This window comes from Actinia tenebrosa, unplaced genomic scaffold (assembly GCF_029948245.1).
Source record: "Actinia tenebrosa isolate PJP-AT-01 unplaced genomic scaffold, QUT_ActTen_1.0 PGA_scaffold12__29_contigs__length_12842862, whole genome shotgun sequence".
Classification (NCBI taxonomy): domain Eukaryota; kingdom Metazoa; phylum Cnidaria; class Anthozoa; order Actiniaria; family Actiniidae; genus Actinia; species Actinia tenebrosa.
In genome coordinates, this window is record NW_028292572.1 from 11559129 (window position 1) to 11583335 (window position 24207).

Sequence of the window (24207 nt, forward strand, 5' to 3'; positions counted from 1 at the left end):
CTGTTTCATGCTCAGTATACTTTCCATGTAGCTCTTGTAATGGAATAAAATATTTATCAAATAACACATATCAAAAACACATTTTAGCTTATCCGACGTAGCAACAGTAACTAGGAAGGTATAACAATGAATGTTGGAACGGTGTATAAGCGATCACGTGAGTTGTCACGTCACCGTGTCCTGTCCCTCCTATTCCCTTCTATCCTTTTCAGCACTCCATTCAACTCTATGTGTTCATCTCCAGAGGAAACGAAATTAGGTCATGCAAAACAAGTGCTTTTTATTACGTCAATTTATGATCAGCGCACGAGCGGATCGAGTGATTTTAAAAAACACAGAAAATTTTTTTTAAATTTCGCGAAGCAGAGGCTAAAGTGTGCCAATCAAGAAAAAGTATCCATTTCTGTTTAAGAAAAGGATTAGCCGAAATTCTACGCATTTGATATACTGTGAAGAACGAGTTGATGAATATACTAACAAGCCTTTAGACTAGCCAATATCTATCCTGTGATGTTACTAGCATGCTTGATAGAGTGGCGCAAGAGTATTTTGAGGTATCTTGAGGTGTAGGTCAAGTAGCTCACTCAAACGGTTCAGTACCACAGCTCAAGCAAGACAGAATATTAGAAGAATGTCATTTACGTAAAAGAGCACACAAAAAACTATACAACCCACCTTTAAAAAAAGTTGACACCTGATCTAATAAACTTGAAAAAAATACCCCAAATATTTGCCTCCTAAGACGTCAGTTTGCATTGATTTTTCGACTGTCTCGTTTTCTTGCATAAATTTGTCGTGTTTTTTTTTACTTAATTTTAATATTTCTATCAAAAAGAAACGAAAGTCGACTGAACTTTGTAGGCAGAGTTGGCAGAAAAGTTTAAGAACGTGCACTAAAGACTAACAGTGAAAAGTCAAATTCAAACGACGTGAAAAGGGTATGGATGGAACTGTATCAGTTCTATAACTAAGTTGTGAATAAGAATTCAAAGAGGGACGGAGGATTAATATAATTGGTATAGTGATATATATATAACTTTTTTAGACATAGATAAGATAGAAATAAATAAATATACAAAATATCAGAACTAATAAAACAGAGTCCCATATACCTGTTTGCTAACATGCAGGCATTGAGTTCAGCAAATAAGACAACAGGTCCTGACAAATCACCTTTGGTATATTGATATATGTAACCCGTAAAAAAGGAAAGTTGTTCTACTCTTGTTTATTCTATTCTGTTAGCTTTTGAATGTAAACATGGCTTGTTTTGACGCTCGTATGCAGATTTGCCTAAACAAATTACCCCAAGGCCAATAGCATGCAAATGTTTTCTTAAAGATGATACAGCTTCCATGCTTTCGGCTCCATTGAATGTACGTAAGACTGAAGAAGCCAGAATTTGATTAAATGCTTGAAGTATTTTAAAGTCGTGCTGTGAACTCGTGGCAGAAAGCGGAGGATACGATATAAAGCCATAAACTACGCGTATAAGAAGCTGTTCTTGCAAGAAGTACACTGAGAAGAATTTGAACATTTGCAACATCATTCTCTTGCCAAGTGAGTACAGGTCAGACAGTGCAACTTTTTCCGAATCTCACAACCTTAGACTCAAGGTACAGTTCGGTTGAATGCAAAATTAGACAAAGCTTAGCATATAAAAAACTACCTCAATTATTTTTATTTTTAAAAAAACCGTCGCAAAACTGCATAAGTTTTATTTGAACGAAACCTGAACAAATGTATGGACATTAGGTGATATCTCTTTCTGACTACTTCTGTACTTCGGTATAGATGTCGGTGTTTACGACTTTCATGTCAAAAAAGTAGTACTTTATGATTGATGAACACTTGCCAAATCGTAGTTTCACGCTAGGAATTCATTCAAAAAATTATTCAACTAAACTTTTTTCCAAAACATTTTCAACCTGGAAGCTACGGCTGGAGTTTGGAATCCTTCGACTTTATTTTTGGCAGTTTCCCGTTTGACCTTGCAGCTACGGGACTACTTTCTTAACGTTAATATTACAAATTTGGAGCAATTTATTTAAGAAATAGCTTACAAACTACTTGTGTGACATGCCTCTATTCTTAGAGTTTATCGTATTCTATAAGTTATCATATTTGTACTTCATGACATTCTCGTGTTGTTGACGTAGCCTCATGATTCTCACACTAAACATAATTGCCCGACTTGGATCAAAACTTACGAATAAAAATCACTATGTTCTCAAAAATAGCAATTGCAGCAACTAGGATCCTAAAGTACTGAGTCAAGGAGAATATTTCGGAGGTATTCTTCAAGAATATATCGGCTAATTTTAGAGCTGTGTTAAATGTGATGACACGGTAACAAGTAAACATTTTAACATTTTAACATGTTCAAGGTCAATAACCAAATAGGTGCAAAAGATATTATAGTTGAATAAAGAAAATGCTTTAGAGACGTCTGAATCACGATAAGGGAACGAATAAACTTTATAATTCAGTTTTACTCTTTGCGAGTGAAAATTATTTGAGAATTAAATATACCAAGAAATGGCGGCATGCAATAAACTTGCATACAATGAACAACATTCAGAGCTCTTGTCTAATTTACAATTTAATCCATGTTGACAAAAGTTTATATTAAGACCCTTAACGTGCAGTTTAACTTACTCTTCGAACTTAGAAGATTTTAGATTCAAATTTGTGTTACTAAATGACGAAAACTAAAACATTTATTTACAATTTTGTTCAATAATTTGTTGAAGGAATCTTTCATCCCTTAGTATAGTAGGGAATTTTGACTCTTTTTGGTATGCGACTTTAGATTAAAGGATTATTGAAGCGAAAAGAGTTAAGCTATTAAATTGATATACAAGCTATTGAAATAATCGACTCATAAGGACAGGCGGCTTCTCAGGAGTGTCTTAACTCTTGACTGACCAGTTCAATACTATTCGTTTGCATTATCAGTTCTACGTCGTCCATAAGCACACTTAAGAAAAAATCGTATTTTTTTTCTATTATCAAAAATAATTTGAAAATCTAAGAGTATTTAGTGAATACCCAATGGAATCTAAACATTTTTGACATGATTCCTTTTGCGGGTTGATTCAAAAGTACATACAAAATAGCTGCAAACATCAATATCGATTGACAATAACATCTTCGTCATCAGGGCAGAAGTAGTCACGTGAACGAGGCCTTGTCTGCCTCGAGGTTTTAAAGGTTTTTGATTTTGTAAGACTTTGGCTGCAAGGACAGGAAGGGCTAAAGTCCAATAGATGAGTTTTTCATTTAAATTACAACTTTTATGACATTGAAAATAACTATATATAGATATGTATTGGGAGTCATCTGCTTCACATTCCATCACACAGCAATCACTGGCAAAAATTGAAAATCCTACCCGGTGACTAGAAAGTACATAAGACAGCTCGATAAAGCTTTGCTTCTTCATTTTCTGGTAATTTTTCATTTTTTTTCCTGGATTTTTTCAACTTTCAATAAGGTAACGTATTAAATATGAGTTTAAAATAATAGTTTAGTTTTTTTTAACGAAAATATTAACAATGTCTTTCTCGCCAGAGTTGTTTTTCTGGTTAAAACTGTTTCGGCGTATTCTTCAGTTTCCCACGAGATATCGATCTAAGCCTTCTTATACTCAGGATTTTAATTTATAATTTTTATTTTTAACCATCTTCTTAATCACGCTAGTCAAAATACCGCTCGACTCTAAATCATCATCAATATCATAATTTACCTTTTTTTTCCATGCAGCAACCATGAACTTCCTACTGGATTCCTTCTCAAAAGATGCACTCGAAGCGCACAACAAATACCGCGCTATGCACCAGGTTCCCTCGGTCAAATGGTCACGTAGTCTAGCCAGAGAAGCTGAAGCCTGGGCCCAAACCCTCGCTAAGGAGAGTCGCTTACGTAATGGCGATACAGACGATGGTGAAAATCTTTATGGTGTAACAGGCAAGTCAGATTTGAAAGGACACGAGGCCGTGGACAAGTGGTATGATGAGGTACGCAACTACAACTTCCATCGGCCAGGGTTCCAGAGCGACGCAGGTCACTTCACGCAAATAGTCTGGAAATCGACGAAAGAGATTGGCGTGGGTAAAGCCAAGACCCCGGATGGCAAGGTGTTCGTTGTTGCTCGTTACAGGCCGGCAGGAAACATGGCGAACCGATTTGAGCAAAATGTTTTTTCGAAGGTCAGAACTGATTTTAATGCTGTTGGTATCAGATGATGATGATAATGATAATGATGATGATGATGATGCTGGTGATGCTGATGGTAATGTGGAGGTGATGATGATAATAATAATGATAGTGAGTGACGACGATGATTTTAAATCATGATGTTGGTGATGGTGATGGTGATGATGATGACTGAATGTTGTTGGTAGTGTTGTTGGTAATAATACACACCAATAATTATTGATTTAACACTCCTGTTTATACCAACTACTTTCTACTTTATAACGACGTCTCAGGAAACCGAATCGTCTTCCAAGTCCTCCTCCAGTCGTGTTTACACAACACGAATCGAGAAACAAGAAGCTGAGCCCGTTCGTAATTCTGAACGCACTCAACGCACCAGAGACAGGTTCAACAAAGATGATGATGAATTCTTTAAAGACTTCAAAGACATGGACATTGGTCGAAAAAGTGGGAAAACTGAAACGGTGAAGACTTGGGAAATATTTATAAAAATTCTTCTACAATATAAATTATTGACTACAAGTTATAGTGCTTTCTAAGTGTTGCGTTTTTCGTATGAAGAAGACTTCCGCAAGTCCAAAATGAAAAGCAGTTCTGCCGTAAATATTTTTCTTATACATTTTTCATAGTAGGATTTCGTTGTTGAAATGTCGCCTTTTTGCTCGTGGGGACAAGTTTTTAAATCAAACGTTTTGATTTTTTTAAACAGTTTTAATCCGCAATAGATTTTTTACCTTTTTTTACTTTTTTACCTTGAGATTTTTTACCTTGCACCGTTATGTTTTCCCATATCAGATCAAGTGTCATTCTTTTGAGAATAAGATTATTCTTTGTTTGAGATGTATCCATATTCATGCATCTTCTAATGACAACATTAAACAAAGAAATGATACTCTAGGAAATGACACGTGGTGTGAAATGGGAATAGATTACACCCAAGGTAAAGCGGTTTATTTGTTACGCTAGCCGTTCTTCTAGCATATTGCTTGCCCTCTTGCGCGTCCTTGAGGCAGTGCTCATCTCATGACATTTAGACTAAACTGATTGTTGTTTTTGATGCGTTTTCAATGTTTTCAGGTGACACTCAACAAAGGCCCAGGAACAACAGTGGTCACCAAGATTTACACAACAGATGATGGTAAGAACCAAAAGAACACGAGGGAGGGGAGGGAAGATAAATATTTTCAATCATACACCTTAAATTTTAACTAGCCAATCCGAAGTCGAGGAAAAACTGTTCCCAAGCTAGACTACATTGCAACGTATTTCACCTTTTTTCTGCGTGTCTCCACTAGGTATATACATTCAAGGTATATAAAACGCGCGCGCGTGTCTCTACTGTGATATAAACACGCTGCTGGGAGCTAGAGACTAACAAGAGAATAGAGAGCTTGGTAGCACAAGTTGTAGCCAAGTACTTAAAAGCTCCCAGAGGTTTTTATCACAGTACGATCACCGAGTTACATTTTAAATGTTTTATAAATAAATATAAATGTACGAGTTTGTTACTTGTGTCTTGATACTCTTTTAGGTACTGGGGTCCGTACTGTGCGTAAAGAGGTTCACACATCCAGTCACAATGGATCTGACGAAGGTTAGAACGCATCCTTACGAACTCGCAGTGTTATCAATGTTTTCGTAATGTTATAGTTTTTTATTTCTTGACACAGATTTTGGCTCAAGAAGGCGAAACTTGGATGATCATGGTATGCATGGTTGCGTCGTTAATGATTTTTCTGTCTTTTTTTCCTCGTCTTGTTTCCATTATTTTTTTGGATTCTGAATCTCTGTGTTTCTTTTTACAGATTTCTTTGGTAAGAGGGATCTCAACGCAAATGTGAGAAGTAGATGGAACGACGAAAGAGGTAAATGAAAAAAATACTAGTTTGATGTTGCTTTAATAGAAATCGATCGTACCAGCTATTTGTTTCATAATCAGCGATCTTGGTTATACAGCTATTTCAAAAAAGGTTGAATACTGAATACTGCATACTGAATAGTGCATTCCAAGACCAAAGGGGCATTGCAGGTCTCGTTAATTCGAAATAAAAGGTAAATATGCAGCAATTAACTCTCTGCATGTAGTTAGTATATTGTTTCAGATGGAATACACTAAAAATAGGATAAATAATTATTATTAATCCTACTTAAGACAATGTCACTATTTAGTATTCAACCTTTTTTGAAATAGCTGTATATAGCATATAACTAAGATTTTGCTGATTATGAAACAAATATCTGGTTAAAAATTTTTAAATCTGTATGGCTTCAATGTGTGATTTCCAGATAAAAGTCCATCAAGGGAAAGGGCCAGGCCACCATCCAGTAAAACAGGTAAATCAAGATTGTTGTCTTTTTCTGATTGGTGGTCTCCTGTGTTATATTCGAGTTCATACCACGGTAATTTTCGTAATCACTTGATGGCGCGCACGGCCGTCATTCAGTTCCTTCGCCTTGCACATGTTTCTTCTTTGTCAGCCTACTTTTTCCTTTTGCTATATATAAATACTATAAGAAGTCAGTAAATATTAATAATTAGTCGTTATTCTAGATGTGTATTTACATCTACATTCCATTCCATATCTACCTGTAAACAGGCGGAGCCAGTCCCAGGTCTAGCTCATCATCAGACAAGTCCTTCAAAGACCAATGCCTTTCCTCTCATAACAAGTACCGTGCCATGCACTCGGCCCCGGCTCTCAAATGGGCAAACGATTTGGCTAGAGATGCTGAAAGGTACGCAGAAAAACTGGCCCGATCTGGAACCCTGCGGCACTCCAGTAAAAGCGAGCGTGAAGACACAGGAGAGAATCTGGCGATGTTTTCGGGTGATTATGACAGTGCTGGTGAAAGAGCGTCCGATATGTGGTACGAAGAAGTCAAAGATTACAACTTTTCACGTAAAGGATATCAGGGAGGGTCTGGTCATTTCACACAGCTGGTCTGGAAGGGAAGTAAGGAGTTGGGAATGGGCCGAGCTAAGACACCGGATGGCCGTTGTACGTATGTCGTAGCGAGATACCGTCCTGCCGGGAATATTGTCAATTACATGGATGAAAACGTGTCTTCAAAGCGACGATGAATAACGTCATTATGTCACCAGAGCTATACCAGAAACTAGCCAATAGGATGCTGTGAAGAGAACTTTTTTCACAATCCTTTATTATTTTCTGAAATGTATTTTGATTTTAATTTTTCAATTTTTTCAAATGGCTGTTTTTGATATTCAATCTATCCATTTCATATTGGTTCTCTTCTGCAATGGAAAAATTGGATCATAGTTAGCATAATAATTAAGCTCAAAGTCTAACTATTACCGCGGGCAATATTTTTGGGAACATACGCTGAATGCAGTTCGACAAAATTCTAAACTGACAACAATTTATAATTTCGCAATCAACAGTTTACACGAGCATATGCACCGTACAAAATAGATATCATTAAGACTAATACTCCATTCACACCTAAACGTGTTTAGTTAATCTATGTTTTCATTAGGAAAACAATTGAGAAACTAGAAACCTACAATATAATGAAACTTTCTAAAATATTATCAGAGCAAGACAAAGGATAGCTTACATGCATTATTTCACCAAATATTGTGCAGTGTTCGTAGATAGTTTTCCAAACCTGTTTAGTCAAACCACTTTTAAACATGTTTAAGCCTTGGTGTGAATGGTTATAAACGTGCAATAAAAGATAATCATTTTGTCATCAGGGATTTGTACTTAGAGCCGTCTAAGTTGTCTGTGTGTTCTAGGTTCTATAAAGAGTTTTCATTCACGTGAAAAGGCAGCCATATTGGTGAACCATACGATAGAAACTTTCTGCACAGTTTTTTGCATAAAAATTGAAATACTACAAGGATAGAAAATGTATCGTTTTGGTACAGCAACATTGCCATTGTGACGTCACATGAAAAAGCTCTATAAATTAAAAAGATTCGCGTGATGAGAACACGATGCAAACGTGTTTTGCCGATATAAACTGACGTTGTCGTTTACGAGCTTTCTGATTGGACGACGATGAAAATTTCTCTCGCTGTGATTGGTCCTTACCGCGACTATATTTGCAGTAAAGTATACTTCTACACGGCTATGGTGTAGTGTAAGGTCTTTTCGAATTCCGTGTCTCATAACTGTGAATCTCTAAATCTTTTGTTACAATTTTTCAATGAAAACCATTCTGAGGGTGTTATTTTAACATGTTTTCACGCGCAAATATTGGTTTTCGTCAAAACTACTGGTTTTTTCCTGTAAACACGAACCACTTGACTTCTTCAGGGCAGCGACAATATAATGATCATGACTACATTGTCTGAAGATGATTCTATATTCACTCAAATCTCAAGCATATACTGAGTATCAAATAACAATGCTTCTTAAAGAAAATGAATTTTCTGGAATTTCCCCCATTATTCTCATAAGCTTTAGTTCATCGCTTGAGTTAAAATTTATATTCTATTCTATTAATATTAATATTAAAATTAATATTGTAAGCTTCCATTTTTATCCAATCATCTCTCGTTTCTTGGGTGACATCTCTCTTGTCTGACAATGTGAGGCGATTGGGCAAAGTCTGCACGAAAACCCTGACAAATTATCTCTTCTTTCGTTTAAATCTTCTGAAATTGTGTTACTTAATCGTAACCATTTAAATATCTCAATATTCACCTGAGGACAGAATTTCTAGTGTGCAAACACATGACTCCGAAAATCTCTTGAGATTTAAATAGCAATGAGCCGAAATTGCCACCATGTTGTTTGATCTTAAATTAGAAGCTAATGAGCCGGTTATTCTTTCATCTTCACTAACTGACATGGCGGCTATGACGTAACACTGATGCACATACAATAATCGGAAACTCTTGGAGATGTTTCTAAACACAACTGTCACTCTGAAATGGGGTAATTTTTGGATAAGGGTTTGAAATAATGTAGAATATGAGCCCTAAACTTGCTATATCCCTTAGATCCTGAGCAGCCCTAGATATCATCTACCAAACGATGTAATGACGTACTTTAGAATGAACCGTTGATTCATCTTAATCCGAAATTGTTCTCATACACAATGGTGATACCATGCACGGTTTGGAATAAAGTAACTCAAAAGAAAATCTTTGTCACGTTATTACAAAGACAGTCATAAATATTCTAAAAACTATCAACAATTACACATTGCTTATAGCATCAAACACATCTTATAAAATATTCAAACTTATTTTCGATTAATGATTTTTTTCTTGGGTTTAAATTTTAAATGCTTCTTAAATTTTTCCACGTCTGTTTTGTGACACAATGTTTATATGATTATTTCAAGTTATAGAAGTTTGTGTTTTCTAATAACTCCAAGTAGCATTATAATACAAAGTACTGCTATTGTACTCGTTGTTTATCTTTTAACTATTATTTATTATCATGGATAACTTCTGCTTTAGGAAATTAAAATCACTTAACTAAACTTTTCAGCCTCGAGAAGTAAATTTTTTCAGCTGTTGCTTCCTTAAAGCTGTAGTGTTCAAGGCATAAAAAATTTTCTGTTTTATTCTATCAATTAATGAACACCTAAAATGGCGTCTTGGGTCCTTAATTACACATAAATTAGCATAAATCTCCATAATGTTATTGTTATTAATCTGCTCGCAAGGTGGCCTTTGTTCAGCCCAGCCCAACTCATATTAGCTCGGGTTGTTAATCAACAACAAACGTCGTTAACCAGTTTCAAGTTCCAAGTACGAAGCTGCGTTCCAACACAAGTTATTCACGTAAGTTGACCATATTTCTTCTTAAAATAACTAACAAAATAAATTTTCAAATCGAGAAAGTTGGTGTATTCAAAGGTGCCAATGCCTTAGTCTTGTTAAATAAATAATTTGAAATATGAATTGTGCCTAGCATTCGAACATTTCGTTAAGATTATCGACTTTTTCTTGGATTTTCTCAAAAATTTAAAACTTTTTCTTCAAAACCATTTGTGCGATTTGAGGTTTACCTTTTCGTACTATATGTAAGGATTTCTCCATATTTTTACGCATTCATGGATAACCACGTACATGATTTTGGCTGGACCTTTTGTGTAATAAGTAAACAAGAATTATAGAAACGAAAAGTATGAATATTTCAGCTTCTTATGCTTTCATTTTCGCTGTGCTGACTTCGATTCAACGCGGTCTTTTTGTCTTCAAGTATATCATCTTCCAACACGTACTCAAAAACTGATAATCAATAATCCAATTCTCAGGGAACTTCTCCGAAAAATATCGGTCTAGTCATTTCCCTTGCTCTCTGATAATTAATAGTTCTTTCAGTATTAGCTTTCTTTATCGTAATTAGTAGTGATAATATTTCATGGCGGATTAGAAAATAAGCCAGAAAAAGACAACGAAAGCAAAATCATTATGCTAATGAACTTTTTCCCCGCAAGGATCGAGCGTTTCAGTAGCCCGCGTTAGACTTAATTTCTACTTCAGAAAGATTAGATGAAGGTCTTTACTGATGCAAGAGATCATCGGAAATTCTCTTAAACACTGCAGATTTATCGTTCATCAGTTACCAATCCAAGCCAAAGTATAATTCAAATAATCTGCTACCCGTTCATTGATGAGTGTTTTAGAGACAGGTTGAATGGTGGACCACTTCAAATTGAATACACTTCAGCTATAATACTCTCTCTAATAACATCAGTGTGACTTTTACAAGCTTGTTAGAAATGATTCAGGGATTTTACAATATACACTGATTCTATTGTAGATTCGGCGTAGAGTAATAAACGTTTAGATGAGTAAAGAACACTATTCTATAATGATTAAATATCTTAATAACTATATGAATATTGGCATATTCAAAATATGAATGTTTTTTTTTTTGGTCATTCATGGCCCGATTTCCTATTGTGAATGAAATATTCTGTTATATATTATTGATTTCATTTGAGTCTGGTTTACGGGTGCATCAAGGTTCGATAATGACCCAACATCCTCGATAGTCCTGAGAGGGTTCTGTTTGTTTGATAAGACTCTATTTAGAAGATTTTCACTAAGCTTTATAATGCATAACAAGTAGTACAAATTATTAATTTTTGATATTTTTGTGTGCGATTTGCGGCCGTACCCATGGTTATAGAAGTTCGTAGGACAGAGGCAGAATTAATATCGAAAATCAAAAGAAATATATCTCTAAATGCGAAATACGATGTCCAAAAAGGGATAAAACTATTACATTAAATAAAGAGAAATAACATACACTCTTTTTTCATGCATCCAAGTGTTTTTTCACTTCGTCACCTGTAGCCTTCGGGTAACGAGCGTGTCTCGTTAAAGAGCAAGGATAAAACAAGGAAAAATTTAATTTTCAAGGACTGTTTGTTAGCTGTTTAATGAAAAGCGTTAATGATAAATAAATATGTCTCGTGCTGTGTTAATTCTGCCACTAAAGCAACTTTCGTGAGAAATTGCCGGATTGGAAATTGAATTTCGTTTTCATGAATATTTATGAAGTTTATTTAAAGAAGTGGGTTTTGAATAGTTAAATACAAGTGAAGCTTCTATATCATAGAAAATAAAAGTCATTTATAAATTGCATTAATAAATGGCTTACAAAAATTCGCCGACATTCGCCGAACTTTTCGACTATCGTTCAACTTATCAGATTATCAATACCTCGGCTGCCTTCTTCTACGGCCAGTCCTTAGCTTGTCTGTACAACAATCAGCGATAGTTGTTCGTTCTCACAATAACACTCAACATCTGCCATGGGTAAGATAACTTACCATGCCACCTTGGAAGGCGTAATGCTTTCCCACTTCATGCCACGTGTTTCCCCTGAAGGAATTATAACACCCCTTTGTTTAAGTTTCATCCATTTTCATGCATCTCGTTTACGCTAGCGCCAGTTAGACAAAGAAATAATACTCGAGGGAAAAGTACGTGGACGGAGAAATGAGAATGAGAAATCATTACCAGTTACGCCTAGTCTAAAAAAGTTCTTTTTTTCAGTCTGTCTGCTATTTTTTTTACTGTCATTGTTGCTAGGCAACATATTTTACAGTGAAAATAATTAAGGTTGCTGATTACAGCTTAGACAAAGCGATCCAAGGACCGTAGGGTGTTCTCATAACACACTTATTTTTATCTCCACAGAACTTAAACATGGACTCATTTGCAAAACAATCTTTGGATGCGCATAACAAGTACCGCTCTATGCACCATGCCCCGCCACTCACCTGGTCTGACTCGATGGCAAAAGAAGCGCAAGCCTGGGCAGAGAAAGTCGCCAAATCAGGCAAACTCCAACACGCGGCAAGAGAAGAACGTAATGGTGATGGAGAGAAAGTGTTCATGATGATGGGCAAGCCAGACGTTACAGGTAGTGACGTTGTTGATACCTGGTATTCTGAGGTGAAGAAGTATGACTTCAAGAAAGGAGGGTTCCAAGGCGGTACTGGACACTTCACTCAAGTCGTGTGGAAGGGAAGCAAGGAGCTTGGAATGGGGAAAGCCAAGTCACCTGATGGCAAGATCTTTGTCGTAGGCAGATATAGGCCGGCTGGGAATAATATCTCTAATGTTAATGACAATGTATCTGCGCAGTAAGATATGACAATGTCACGGGGATCGATGGGTTTCACGGCAGCCATGTTGTAGGGCAATAGTCTTCTTTCTCATCCGACGAGACCGCTGGTTTTGATGACCGCAGACTCGTTATACATTTTTAGTCTCGTCTATAAGTCAGCTATTTAAAGACACCATTAAATGTCCGTGGGAGTATAAATACACAGGTGATTCTTTCAAAAAAAGAAGAAAAAAAAGAAGATAAAAGGCATTTTTTCCCGGTAACAGCAACAAAGCAGCTGGCCGCCATTTTGGTTTTTCGAGCAGTGCACGAGATTTTCCATAATCGCCTGCGTATTTTTACTAAAAAACATTTAAAGCAAATAGCACATTCTTGACATTCCAGTTGGCTTTCGTGAATGATTTGCTTTTAAACGAGGCTAAAGATGTGAAAATCGAGCCTGTAGTCAACCATCACAGTGGTATTACTGAATGTGAAAAGGTTGTGTGAGATTATAACTCCAAAGAGGTGAAAAGTTTTGCTTTGTTCCTCAACATGACTGCTGTGAAGACTGTAAAAGACTTTTGAGGGATGAAATTATTTAAAATTGTTTTCTTTTCCTTTTTTTTTTTTTTTTACTTTCTTTTTTCCTTGTCTTTTCAATGCACATGCAGATTGAGGGCGATAGGTAAAAGGTTCTTCTCTTTTAAAATAGGGGGGAGATACAACTATTATATCGATAAAGGATCCAAGCCAACTGTTTAGTTCAAATAAAAATCCAAACCATAACTGGACTGATATAATAAACAAAAAATCTATTCTCAATTGTATAGGTCTATTTATTATATGTGATATTCATAATATTGCAATCTGTAACACTCGGCACATTCCTTCGTGCAGGCTCACGTCTAATATTAGTATTTGAATATTCCCGCCATTCCAAAACAACTCGTCCGCTGTGTTTGGTTTGCTGATGCATTCAGCCTGGTTAAAAAACCATCGTTTATATCAACAATTCGCTTGCTTGTGACTGAGTTTTACCCTAGTTATTCTGTTCCATTGTTCTTCTGCCTTCTGCAAAGCCAAAACACAAGTGTTTGCAGCTATAAATAAAGCAACAGAGTTCGAACATGAATAAAACGACGCTGAGAAGCTGGAGGCAGTAAACGCGAACACACGAAGATAGGTCTGTACTTCGACATTGAGTTTGACACTGAATCTTTAGAAGGAAGAACAAACTTCTCAACGATGGAAAGCTTGACTCATATGCTGGAAACGAACCCTAAGACCAAAGGTAAAGATTAATTTTAAAAAATTATTTCTGTGCTTTAAAAAACTCTAAACTAAAAGTCGTTTTGGCTTGAGCATCGACTTTACAGCATATCTATCCAGCTTTTGCAGTTCAGCTCTTATAGTATACTTTACAGCGATAGGAATAATATTTAATATTTATGAAAAATTGTTTTTGAACGCTATTTATATTCTGATTTACGTAAGACATCCAAGTAAGGGAGACATCCAAGTAAGGGAATCATTTTCGTGCTTCTCCAGAAATTGGTCGATTCTACACGACTGTTCCCCGATTTTTTATCGAAAACCTCGGATATAATTCGTATATCATTCGGTATTTGACCTTCCAACATCCATGTGTCATAACTGAAAAATGTAAAGTTCGTTTTTTATTTATAAAATATAAGCTTTTTTATCTGCGTATAGAAATCTAAATTCGGAGCATCAGTTCCTCCGACTCTTAGTTTAGGAGCCTATAATTTTTATCGCTTCATGGGGGACAGGGATGACCCTTGAAGCAATTCCCCGCCTCAACACAATCACACGTCACGTGGACAAGCGTTTGGGATGCGCGAAGTCTCGGGCGAGTATTCAAAGTATAACTAGCCTGGGTTATGATCAATGTGGTTTGTGTGACAGACTGACAAGCCTCGCTTTCACTTCGTTCTTTTACTCTTCTCATTTTAATTGCCAATCACGTGACTATACCATGTCAATCACGCATACCACGTTTCGCATTTTTTTATCTGGCATTTCACATTTTTTTATCTGGCATTTCGCATTTTTTTAATCTGGTATTTCGCATTTTTTTATCTGGCATTTCGCATTTTTTTATCTGGCATTTCGCATTTTTTTAACTGGCATTTCGCATTTTTTTGGTCTGGCATTTCGCATTTTTTTATCCGGCATTTCGCATTTTTTTATCTGGCATTTCGCATTTTTTTATCTGGCATTTCGCATTTTTTTATCTGGCATTTCGCATTTTTTTATCTGGCATTTCGCATTTTTTTATCTGGCATTTCGCATTTTTTTATCTTGCATTTCACATTTCCTAATCTGGCATTTCGCATTTTTTAATCTGGCATTTCGCATTTTCTTAATCTGGCATTTCGCATTTTTTTATCTGGCATTTCGCATTTTTTTATCTGGCATTTCAGTAGTATAGGGGATGGGGGTTCCAGCGCAACGACCACCGGAGGATTACCCGTCTAAAGTGAATTCCTCGATTCGTACCGCGATTACCCGCATCCCGTGTTTATGTAGTTAAATATGTTAGTCTATATATGGAGTGTGAAGATTGTAAGAGAACTTTTAAGAAAGAAGTGGACTTGAAGAAGCATTTGAAGATGAAGACGAAATGTATGAGCAGCTATGATTGTGGATGTGGTAAGAAGTTTGAGACTAAGGTTAAATTGTTTTGGCATTGTCAGGATGGTGAGTATGACTACGATGATCTGAAAAGGGTCTGGAATTAGGTATAAGATATTTCCTATTATATAGATGGAATCCCAAAGCAATTTCGAAACGGTGTCAATACCCGGTAACGGTGAGATTGACGTTAGACAGTTTTGGCGTCAGTCAGAGAGGAAGGTCAAGAGAACACTTCGAAAAGGTATAGAAGAATTAGGAGCCTTGAAAGCGAGTATAATGGTAGAAGTAAGTTTATCAAAAGATGAGGTAACGACGGCAGCAATGTTGCGATCAAAGTCACTGGTTATATTAGAGTCCACGAATCTGGATAGGTCACTCAGCGAAGCCTTAGAAGCAATAATGGAGTCGCTGTCTAACTACACGAAAGAAGGATCAGGTTGGACAGTGGAGGAGGTAGAAGGTATGGAGGTTAGCATGGCAAGGTACGTGCCAATACGAGGAGGAAGTTACGTGCCCCTACCAACGTGGGTAGAAAGGAAGAAAGCCATAGTCAACGTAAAAAATGATGACAATTGATGCTTTATGTGGGCAATACGATCCGCACTGTATCCAGTAGATAAGGATCCATGTAGACCAAGCAAGTACCCAACAGATGATTTGGAGTGGGATGGCGTAGAGTTCCCAATGCAGTTGATAGACATACCGATATTCGAGCAGGAAAATGACCTAGCCATTAACGTTTACGGAGTTAGAGACCAAACGATAGTGCCACTAGTGCTGTCAAAGAGTAAAGGAGAACGAATACACCTCTTTTACCACGGCGGGCATTATTCGTGGGTCAAACATGTTAGCAGACTATTTTACAGACACACCAAACACAAAGGCAAGAAATACTTCTGCGACTGTTGTTTGTTATCCTTTACCAGCGTTAAAGCTCTAAAGGATCACGACGAAATATGTCGCGGAGTCGAAGAAGTGGCGCAACGGATCCAGATGCCCACAGATAAGAACCTATCCTACTCAGACCATCAAAAGCAGATGCAGGTGCCTTACGTGATATATGCAGACTTTGAAGCGTTGATAACTAAGGAAGAGCAGAAAAGTGGTGCCACGAATAAGGTGGGATTACACGAGATCTGCTCCTTTGGTTACATAGTAGTCAGATCAGATGGTAAGGCCAACCCTCCTGTGATTTACCGAGGTAAGAACGCAGCTAATGAGTTTCTAGAAGCATTGCGAGAAGAGGAGGAAGAGATAAGAGAACAATTAAGACGCCCAAAGAAGATGGTATTTACCAAAGAGAACCAGGAGGCTTTTACCAAGGCAAAGAAATGCCACATTTGCCAACATACGCTTCTCCAGTTTGGAAGACGAGCCAAGAAAGCGTGGGACGAAGATGGAAAGTATCTAGGAGAAGCTCATTTCAAATGTGGCAGGTATGCAAGGAAGGGGGAAAAACCCAACAAGCCTTCCACCCACTGCATTCATTGTCATAAAGCATTCGTTGAGGATTTCTATGTGGATAAGGTTAGAGATCACTGCCACGTCACGGGTAAATACAGAGGTGCGGCTCATTGGAAATGTAATATAAACTTCAAAGTAGATCCAGAAATGGAAATACCCGTATTCTTTCACAATTTAAGGGGTTACGACAGTCACTTACTCTTACAAGGAACAGACGGCTCCGAAGTAAAGTGCATACCCAACAACAAAGAAAGGTACATGTCCGTAACCGTAGGCAAGCTAAAGTTCTTAGATTCGCAGCAGTTCATGGCGGACTCCTTAGCAAACTTAGTAAGGTATAACACGGAGTTCCCCATTTCCAGTCAATACGGCGCGGAAAGGAAAGGAGTCTACCCATACGAATAGATGGACTCCTGGGAGCGATTCGAAGAACCCCTACCACCCAAAGAGAGATTCTACAGCACCCTAAACGAGTCTGGTATAAAGGACGAGGAGTACCAGCATGCGTTAGATGTGTGGGAAAAGTACTCCTGTGAGAATATGGGAGAATACCACGACATCTACCTACGTTCAGACGTAGTGCTGCTCGCAGATGTTTTCCAAAGCTTTCGAAAGATGGCAATGGAATACTACGGGTTGGATCCAGCGAACTTCTACACGGCTCCTGGGCTTAGTTGGAGTGCGCTGCTAAAGAAGACAAACGCGCAACTGGATATCCTAACGGAATACGATATGTATCGCTTTATGGAAGATGGTATCCGCGGCGGCGTTTGCGGACCCAGCAGACGATACGCAAAAGCGAACAATCCCACGGTGGAGTACGACCCGGAGAAGCCAACCACATACATCTTCTACTTAGACGCAAACAACCTCTACGGTTGGGCAATGTCGCAGTACTTACCTGTACGCGACTTCGAATGGGACAACATAAAGCCCATAGAGTTTTACCTAAACGTAGGTAAAGAAGACGACAAAGGTTACGTGCTGGAGGTTGATTTGGAATAACCAGAGCACTTGCACGACGCGCACGATGAGTTCCCGTTAGCACCAGAGACCGTGGAGATACCATTTGCGCAGCTGTCTCCGCTGCAAAAGCAAATGTGCCCCGGATACAAACCGTACAGGAAGCTAACGATGAACCTAATGGATAAGAAAAAGTACGTGGTGCATTACCGCAACCTACAGTTCTATGTGCGCCACGGCTTACGCGTGAAGAAGATCCACCGCGTTTTGAAGTTCACGCAGGAACCATGGATGCGCTCCTACATTGACTTTAACACGCAAAAGCGTACGCAGGCAAAGAATGACTTCGAAAAGAACCTGTTTAAACTAATGAACAATAGCGTATTTGGTAAGACAATGGAGAACATCCGCAAGCGCGTAAGCATAAAGATAGCCAGCACCAGAGAGGAAGCAGAAGCATACGTGTCACAGCCTGGATTCGTTAGATACATAGAAATGTTAAATTTCTACGTGATTCACATGAAGAAAGCGAATCTATTCCTGAATAAACCCGTATACACGGGGTTTACAGTGTTAGACCTATCAAAGCTGCTCATGTATGAGTTTTACTACGACAAGCTAAAACCGAAATACGGTGATAAGTGCCGACTCTTATACACCGACACCGATTCCTTGATACTAGAGGTGCAGACGGAAGACATTTACGAAGACTGTGTTCCCGACATCGATGAATACGACACCAGCGATTACCCACGCGACCACTTTCTTTACTCCCCTAAAAACAAGAAAGTAATCGGGAAAATGAAGGATGAGATGAAAGGAAAACCCATCGTGGAATACGTGGGCCTGAAACCCAAGTTGTACAGCGTGCTAAAGCTGGACGGTGTAGAAAAGAAAGCTAAAGGCGTAAAAAAATACGTGGTTAAGAAGGACATAACCCACGATTCCTACTTAAAGGTCCTGCGTACGCGTAAGGAACAGCGACATAAAATGAACAGCCTGCGCAGCTACGGACATCAAATACACAACGTTACGCAGGAGAAGGTGTCACTGTCAGCATTTGATGGTAAGAGATGGATGTGTGATGATGGTATCCATACGATAGCATTCGGACATCACACGATAAGCAGTTCTTCTTTGACGAACCCACGAGTGGGACCATCATGAAGATAATACAAGATGGGCTGACCCTTCTTAGCTATCGCACTTCGGATCTGGTAAGTTTCCAAAGACAAATTAGGATCCGTAGCTCTTTTGGATCCTCCTTCTAATTCACCCGGCTCATAGAGATATCGAACCGTGACATCGCCTAATCTCTTTTCCTGGGGGAAGACCGCCCTCGAACTTCTGACGAAGGACTTGTGTTCCACGTGTTTCTTTTTTATGGCATCCTTGGGTTTCATTCCCGTAGCCCTGGCCGCCTCGTTGTTCAAAGCCGCGACGACCTGGGGGAGCCTCTGGGTCCATTCCCTGTTGCGTTTGGAGGGATCTTCCAGCTCTTTCCAATACTGGTACCCAAAGAGGCGCTCAGCCAGGGTCTTATTGAATCTTTCGACGATGCTCTGACCCCTGTGGTACTCAGCTTCGGCTCTCCTAATCTTAGTGCTGTGGTCTTTCAGGGTCTTAGTAACCACGCCCATGAACTCTGTCCCCGCATCCACTTGCAGCAGCTTAGGCCATTTCAAAACGCGCTTATAAATCCTACCTAGGGCTTCTGCGACCTCCCCAGAATCCTTGCTGGTTATGGGTTCGGCGTCCTTGTATCTGCTTGCGATATCGACTACGGTCAAAGCGTACCTATAGGTCTTTTTTCTCACCTTGTCGTGCGGCAAGAAAAGCAAATCTGCCTGATGAACTTCATTGGGGACATTTACGGTAAAGCTGGGCCTGGGAATGTACTTAGGCACGGGAAGATAAACCTGCCAGAGGGTTTGTTTTTTTAACCAGTTCTTAGCCGTTTCTTCTGATACCCTGGCCGCGGTCGCGAGTTTCTTGATGGCCGACGCTCCTTTCCAATAGCCTTCAGGCCCATAGTAAATCCTTTTGAGTTTGTCCTCAGTTCGACCCATTATATGAATTCCAAAACGAGATTGATCTTGCGTCCGTTGAAATCCACCGTCTTTCCGTCCACTTTAATGGTGATGTTTATGCTTTCTACCAAATTAGACAAGTCATAGCTTAAAGAAATGGGAGTGTATTCTACTGGGTCAAATGGATTACCTTTGGGCAGAAACTTGGACATAAGAGAAGACTTTTCTCCATTGTTGTAACTATGGACCAAGTCGCAATAGACTTCGTAAGAGGATGCGACTTTCCATTTCACAGGTATGGCCGTGTTGGTAATTGTCTTGCCCGAGGCACATAATAAAGATCCCAATGGGTCAAACTTTCCAAAAGTTACTGAATAGTTTGACATATTATGTTTGAGGGTCATTTCGTGCGGCAATCCTGTGGTGAGAGTATAACCGTGTTTTGCTAATTCCTTGGCCAGTGTGATTGGCGTGTAATGTCCATCGGGCAGCATTACGACCTGATAATTAGATCCTCCTGTATGCTCAGTGACTATGCCCCCAATCAGGTTATACCAAGAATTGTACAAAGAGCAACTTATGAGCCGAACCTTATGGGCTTTGATGGGAGGATTTAAGTAAGTGGTAAAGTCATTCTTGTCGCTTTCCAAAAAGACGATCATTATATTAGATACGCCAAAGCTACGCCTCCCGCCAGCCCTGCGACTCCTACGAAGACCAACTCATTGTCTTTTTGTTTCTTAGAAGGCTGGTAGTAATTCTTGAACTGGGGCTTTCTCAACCCCGTCGATGCCGCGGGGTGCGCCTGTGCATAGAGCTTAAAGGCGTAGTCTGTGTTTTCGAAGTTCTTATCCGCCTGCATTTTGTCTTGGTAGTTCTTATCCAACCAATCCCTGTAAGCTTGTCTTTTTTCATTCCAAGCTGCCACGTCCCTTTGATATTTCTCCAGCGCTAAGTCGTGTCTCTTTCTTTCGGCGGCCAAATCTCCGCTTTTATCGCCCCTGACTAATCTATCCAAATATTGACCACCATAATTAGCTCCAGTGAATGCTAAAGCTGCAATGACTCCACCTACGACCACGCTAGCCATTTATACATTAGGCAGGTACTTTTCCTTCCGTAGGTAATCCTTTACCATGATAGCCCCGCCTACGGCAGCGGTCATCTTAGCAAAATTAGCGAAGCTCTTGCTTGGGTCTTCAGTAAAGTCTTCTTTGAGCACTTTCTTACCTACCCAACCAATACCCGCAACGATGGAAGTAATGATAGCTGCTTCTTCAACAGTTTTCAATAACGCGGTTGACATTATATTACAGAGCGAGAAGGTTATTCCATTACGGGTATTTTGCTTCTAGGCTCCTGCGTCACATGCACGGGTTCTAATTCTACCTTTGGCTTTGCTGCCTTCCATTGTAAGTAAAGGCTACCTGCTGCTATGATGACTCCCAACGCGCCGATGACGTACCCAGGATTAATAAAGGATTCCTCTTCTTTCTCTTCTACCTTTTCCTCCTTCTTTGCTTTGTTCTTTTTATTCATCTCCGCGAGCTTCTTTCCGGCAGCGACTCTGCCTGGAGATTTAGCCTTGGTAATCTTTTGCTCGGGTTCCTCCACCTTTGATTCAGCTTCACTCATTTATATCTAAGGACTTGAAGGACTTGATAAGTAACTTAATAGGACTTGACTAAGTACTTAAGGACGACTTGACTAAGTACTTGAGGCGACCTGGGTAATTCCTGAGGACGACTTGACTAAGTACTTGAGGCGACTTGATCAGGTACCTCAGCAAGTGCCGCCTGGAAGACCTTTTCAACGTCTCTGTCCTTCTTGAAGTCCTTCCAAGACGTTGTAAGTTCCTTCAAGTCGACATGCTGAGCTACGTGAAGTGCCGCAGAGGCGACTGCCATTAACTTACCGCACTTCAAAGACAACCACCCGCAGGTTATCTTAAGTTCTTGGGCGATGACATAGTCGTCTCTTATGTCCTTCTGTAGTTGCTCCCCGTCGTCTATGGGCAGCGCAAGTCCAAGCAATTTAGTCGCGAACTTAATGGCTGAGTCTGCTACGGCGTCCGTGGTCTTACTTGCAAGGGCGGCCTCGTACCTCTTATGGAACTTCTTAACTTCCTCGTCGGACAGCTTATTAACTTGCTCATGGGTAAGTTCCTTGCCTATCATTTCCTTGCACTTCCCAGATGACACAAGGATGTTAAGTTGTTCCTTAAGGTTACTTTCGTCTAACTGTGTGGGGACTTCATCTAAGAAATCATAGATTCCAACTTGATACGGAAACCTCAAAGAGAAGATCATCTTGGAGTGCTCATGCGTCTTTAAATGCCGCATGTATTCATGCAACTGTTCCTTGCTTATCTCGCCTCCATAGTCGCTTAAGATGGTTTCCAGGTCTGACTTGCTCGGAGTATAAAATACGACAAGTGAACCTATGTTTTCCCTGAAGGGCTTAGAGACACTGGTAAGCTGCTGCGAGAGCAACCAAACGCTGATATTGTCATGTCTACCACTAAAGGCGAGTTTAACAAGCTCTGACGTGCGTCTTTTTACGTCATCCCCACAGGCAATGTCATCCAGTATGAGGAGGGTTTGCGTATCTTTAGGGAATTGCCTATGCCAGAACTTAAGATGCCCAGATAACTCGTTGGGGTCTAAGATATCTACGAAGAAGTCGTCATCTTTTGCTCCTATGCCCGTCCAGGTGCGGCTATTCACGTAGGTGGGGCAGAGCAGCACTATGTAGTCGAAACGGTATCTAAAGGGTCCTAATAGCTGCTCTACCACGAATTGGGTCTTTCCGCAGCCGGTGGGTCCTACTATCAGAGCGTTACAAGGCATGTGATCTGGGTTCATATATAATGGAGCCCGTGGAAGCAGTCAAAGCAATGGTTAACGTCGTCAAAGAAAAGTCAGACCTGGAGAGGACGGTCGAAATGCAAAGGGAGGAGATAGACCGGCTGAATGAACGCGTAAAGGAGCTTTATGAAGAAATGTGTGGTCTAAAGCGCGCAGAACGGTTTGGCGCGCTGATAACGATGGCAACGTGGGTAAAGGAGTCAGTCGTGGACTTCATGCGCTACCCAATCTAATGTTAAGAGCTCCTAGAAACCCCCTCAGAATGTTAAATGGAGGTTAAGATATTGTTAAGCTGGGTCCAAGACTCCCGTAAGAAATGCCTCAGAATGTTAAGATATGGTTAAGACTTTGTTAAGGAAGGTCGGAAACTATCTCAGAAACCCCCTCAGAATGTTAAATGGAGGTTAAAATATTGTTAAGGAAGGTCGGAAACTATCTCAAAAGATGCCTCAGAATGTTAAGATATGGTTAAGACTTTGTTAAGGAAGGTCGGAAACTATTTCAAAAGATGCCTCAGAATGTTAAATGGAGGTTAAAATATTGTTAAGTATATATGGACTGCTTGAAATGTAAGAAGGTATTTAGTACCAAACAAAGACTGCAATACCATGCTTGGCATGGAGTTTGCACAAAGGAGCCAATCAGTAAGGCCTGCAATTACTGTAACAGGGAGTTCAGTACCTTACAGAAACTACAGCAGCATGTTAAGAAGGGCGTTTGCCGTAGGACAACAGAATGTAGTTACTGTGCTAAGGTTCTTAGTAGCCGCCAACGTCTTCAGACACATAAGAAAAGACACGAAAGGACATACCGATACCTTTCAGAGAAGTACGATCTGGAAGGAGGGGATTGTTACCAATGCGGCGATCTGATGAATTGTGAACATAGAAATGATTACCTAAGGAATCGAATAGACTACTTTAGGAAGATAAGCAGGACATTACCCCGCTTTGATACCTTAGAAGGTGTCCCATGGACTAACAGGGAATATTGGAGGCAGCAATGTGAGAGATGTGGATGCGTAAGGGAGGAGGAACACATATTCAACTGTCTCTTAACAAAGTCTTAACCTCAGCTTAACATTTTGAGGTATGTTTTGAAAAAGTTTCCGACCTTCCTTAACAAGAATTTAACCATATCTTAACATTCTGAGGCGGTTTCTGACAAGGATATATGATAGCCTACGCAGCAGCATTTCTTGGAGGATTACTAATAACCCTTTCAATATATGGACTGTATTACGTGCGAACCCCCTGCAGACTGCATCGTTAAAAAAGAGTCGCCGAGCACTGCCGACGACCCTACTTTAAATGTGCCTAACTACATAGAGGCGAAGGAAGGACGCACTTTGCGACGTCAAACGCCCAGCGACCATCCTTCTTCCCATACGACCTCAGATGCGTAAACTCCTGCCCCTCTATCACGTATCGGACGCGATCCGGCGCCCACAGG

The 24207-nt window shown here is 39.5% G+C and overlaps 1 protein-coding gene across 1 annotated transcript; it reads left to right on the forward strand.

Moving 5' to 3' along the window:
- Positions 1–1333: 1333 nt before the first annotated feature.
- On the forward strand, positions 1334–13595 carry LOC116287102 (uncharacterized). Its single transcript, XM_089028006.1, has 11 exons — positions 1334–1560; positions 3766–4211; positions 4494–4685; positions 5299–5359; positions 5753–5815; positions 5892–5927; positions 6027–6086; positions 6508–6555; positions 6819–7302; positions 9826–9985; positions 12359–13595. The coding sequence occupies exons 2-11, from the start codon at positions 3771–3773 to the stop codon at positions 12809–12811; spliced, it is 1998 nt and encodes a 665-aa protein (XP_088884132.1). The 5' UTR covers positions 1334–1560; positions 3766–3770; the 3' UTR covers positions 12812–13595.
- Positions 13596–24207: the final 10612 nt, after the last annotated feature.

Coding starts and splice junctions, on each gene's coding strand:
- LOC116287102 (XM_089028006.1), top strand. CDS start 3,771: ATGAACTTCCTACTGGATTCCTTCTCAAAAGATGCACTCGAAGCGCAC. Junction 4,686..5,298: donor AAAGTGGGAAAACTGAAACG/GTGAAGACTTGG, acceptor CAATGTTTTCAG/GTGACACTCAACAAAGGCCC. Junction 5,360..5,752: donor GATTTACACAACAGATGATG/GTAAGAACCAAA, acceptor ATACTCTTTTAG/GTACTGGGGTCCGTACTGTG.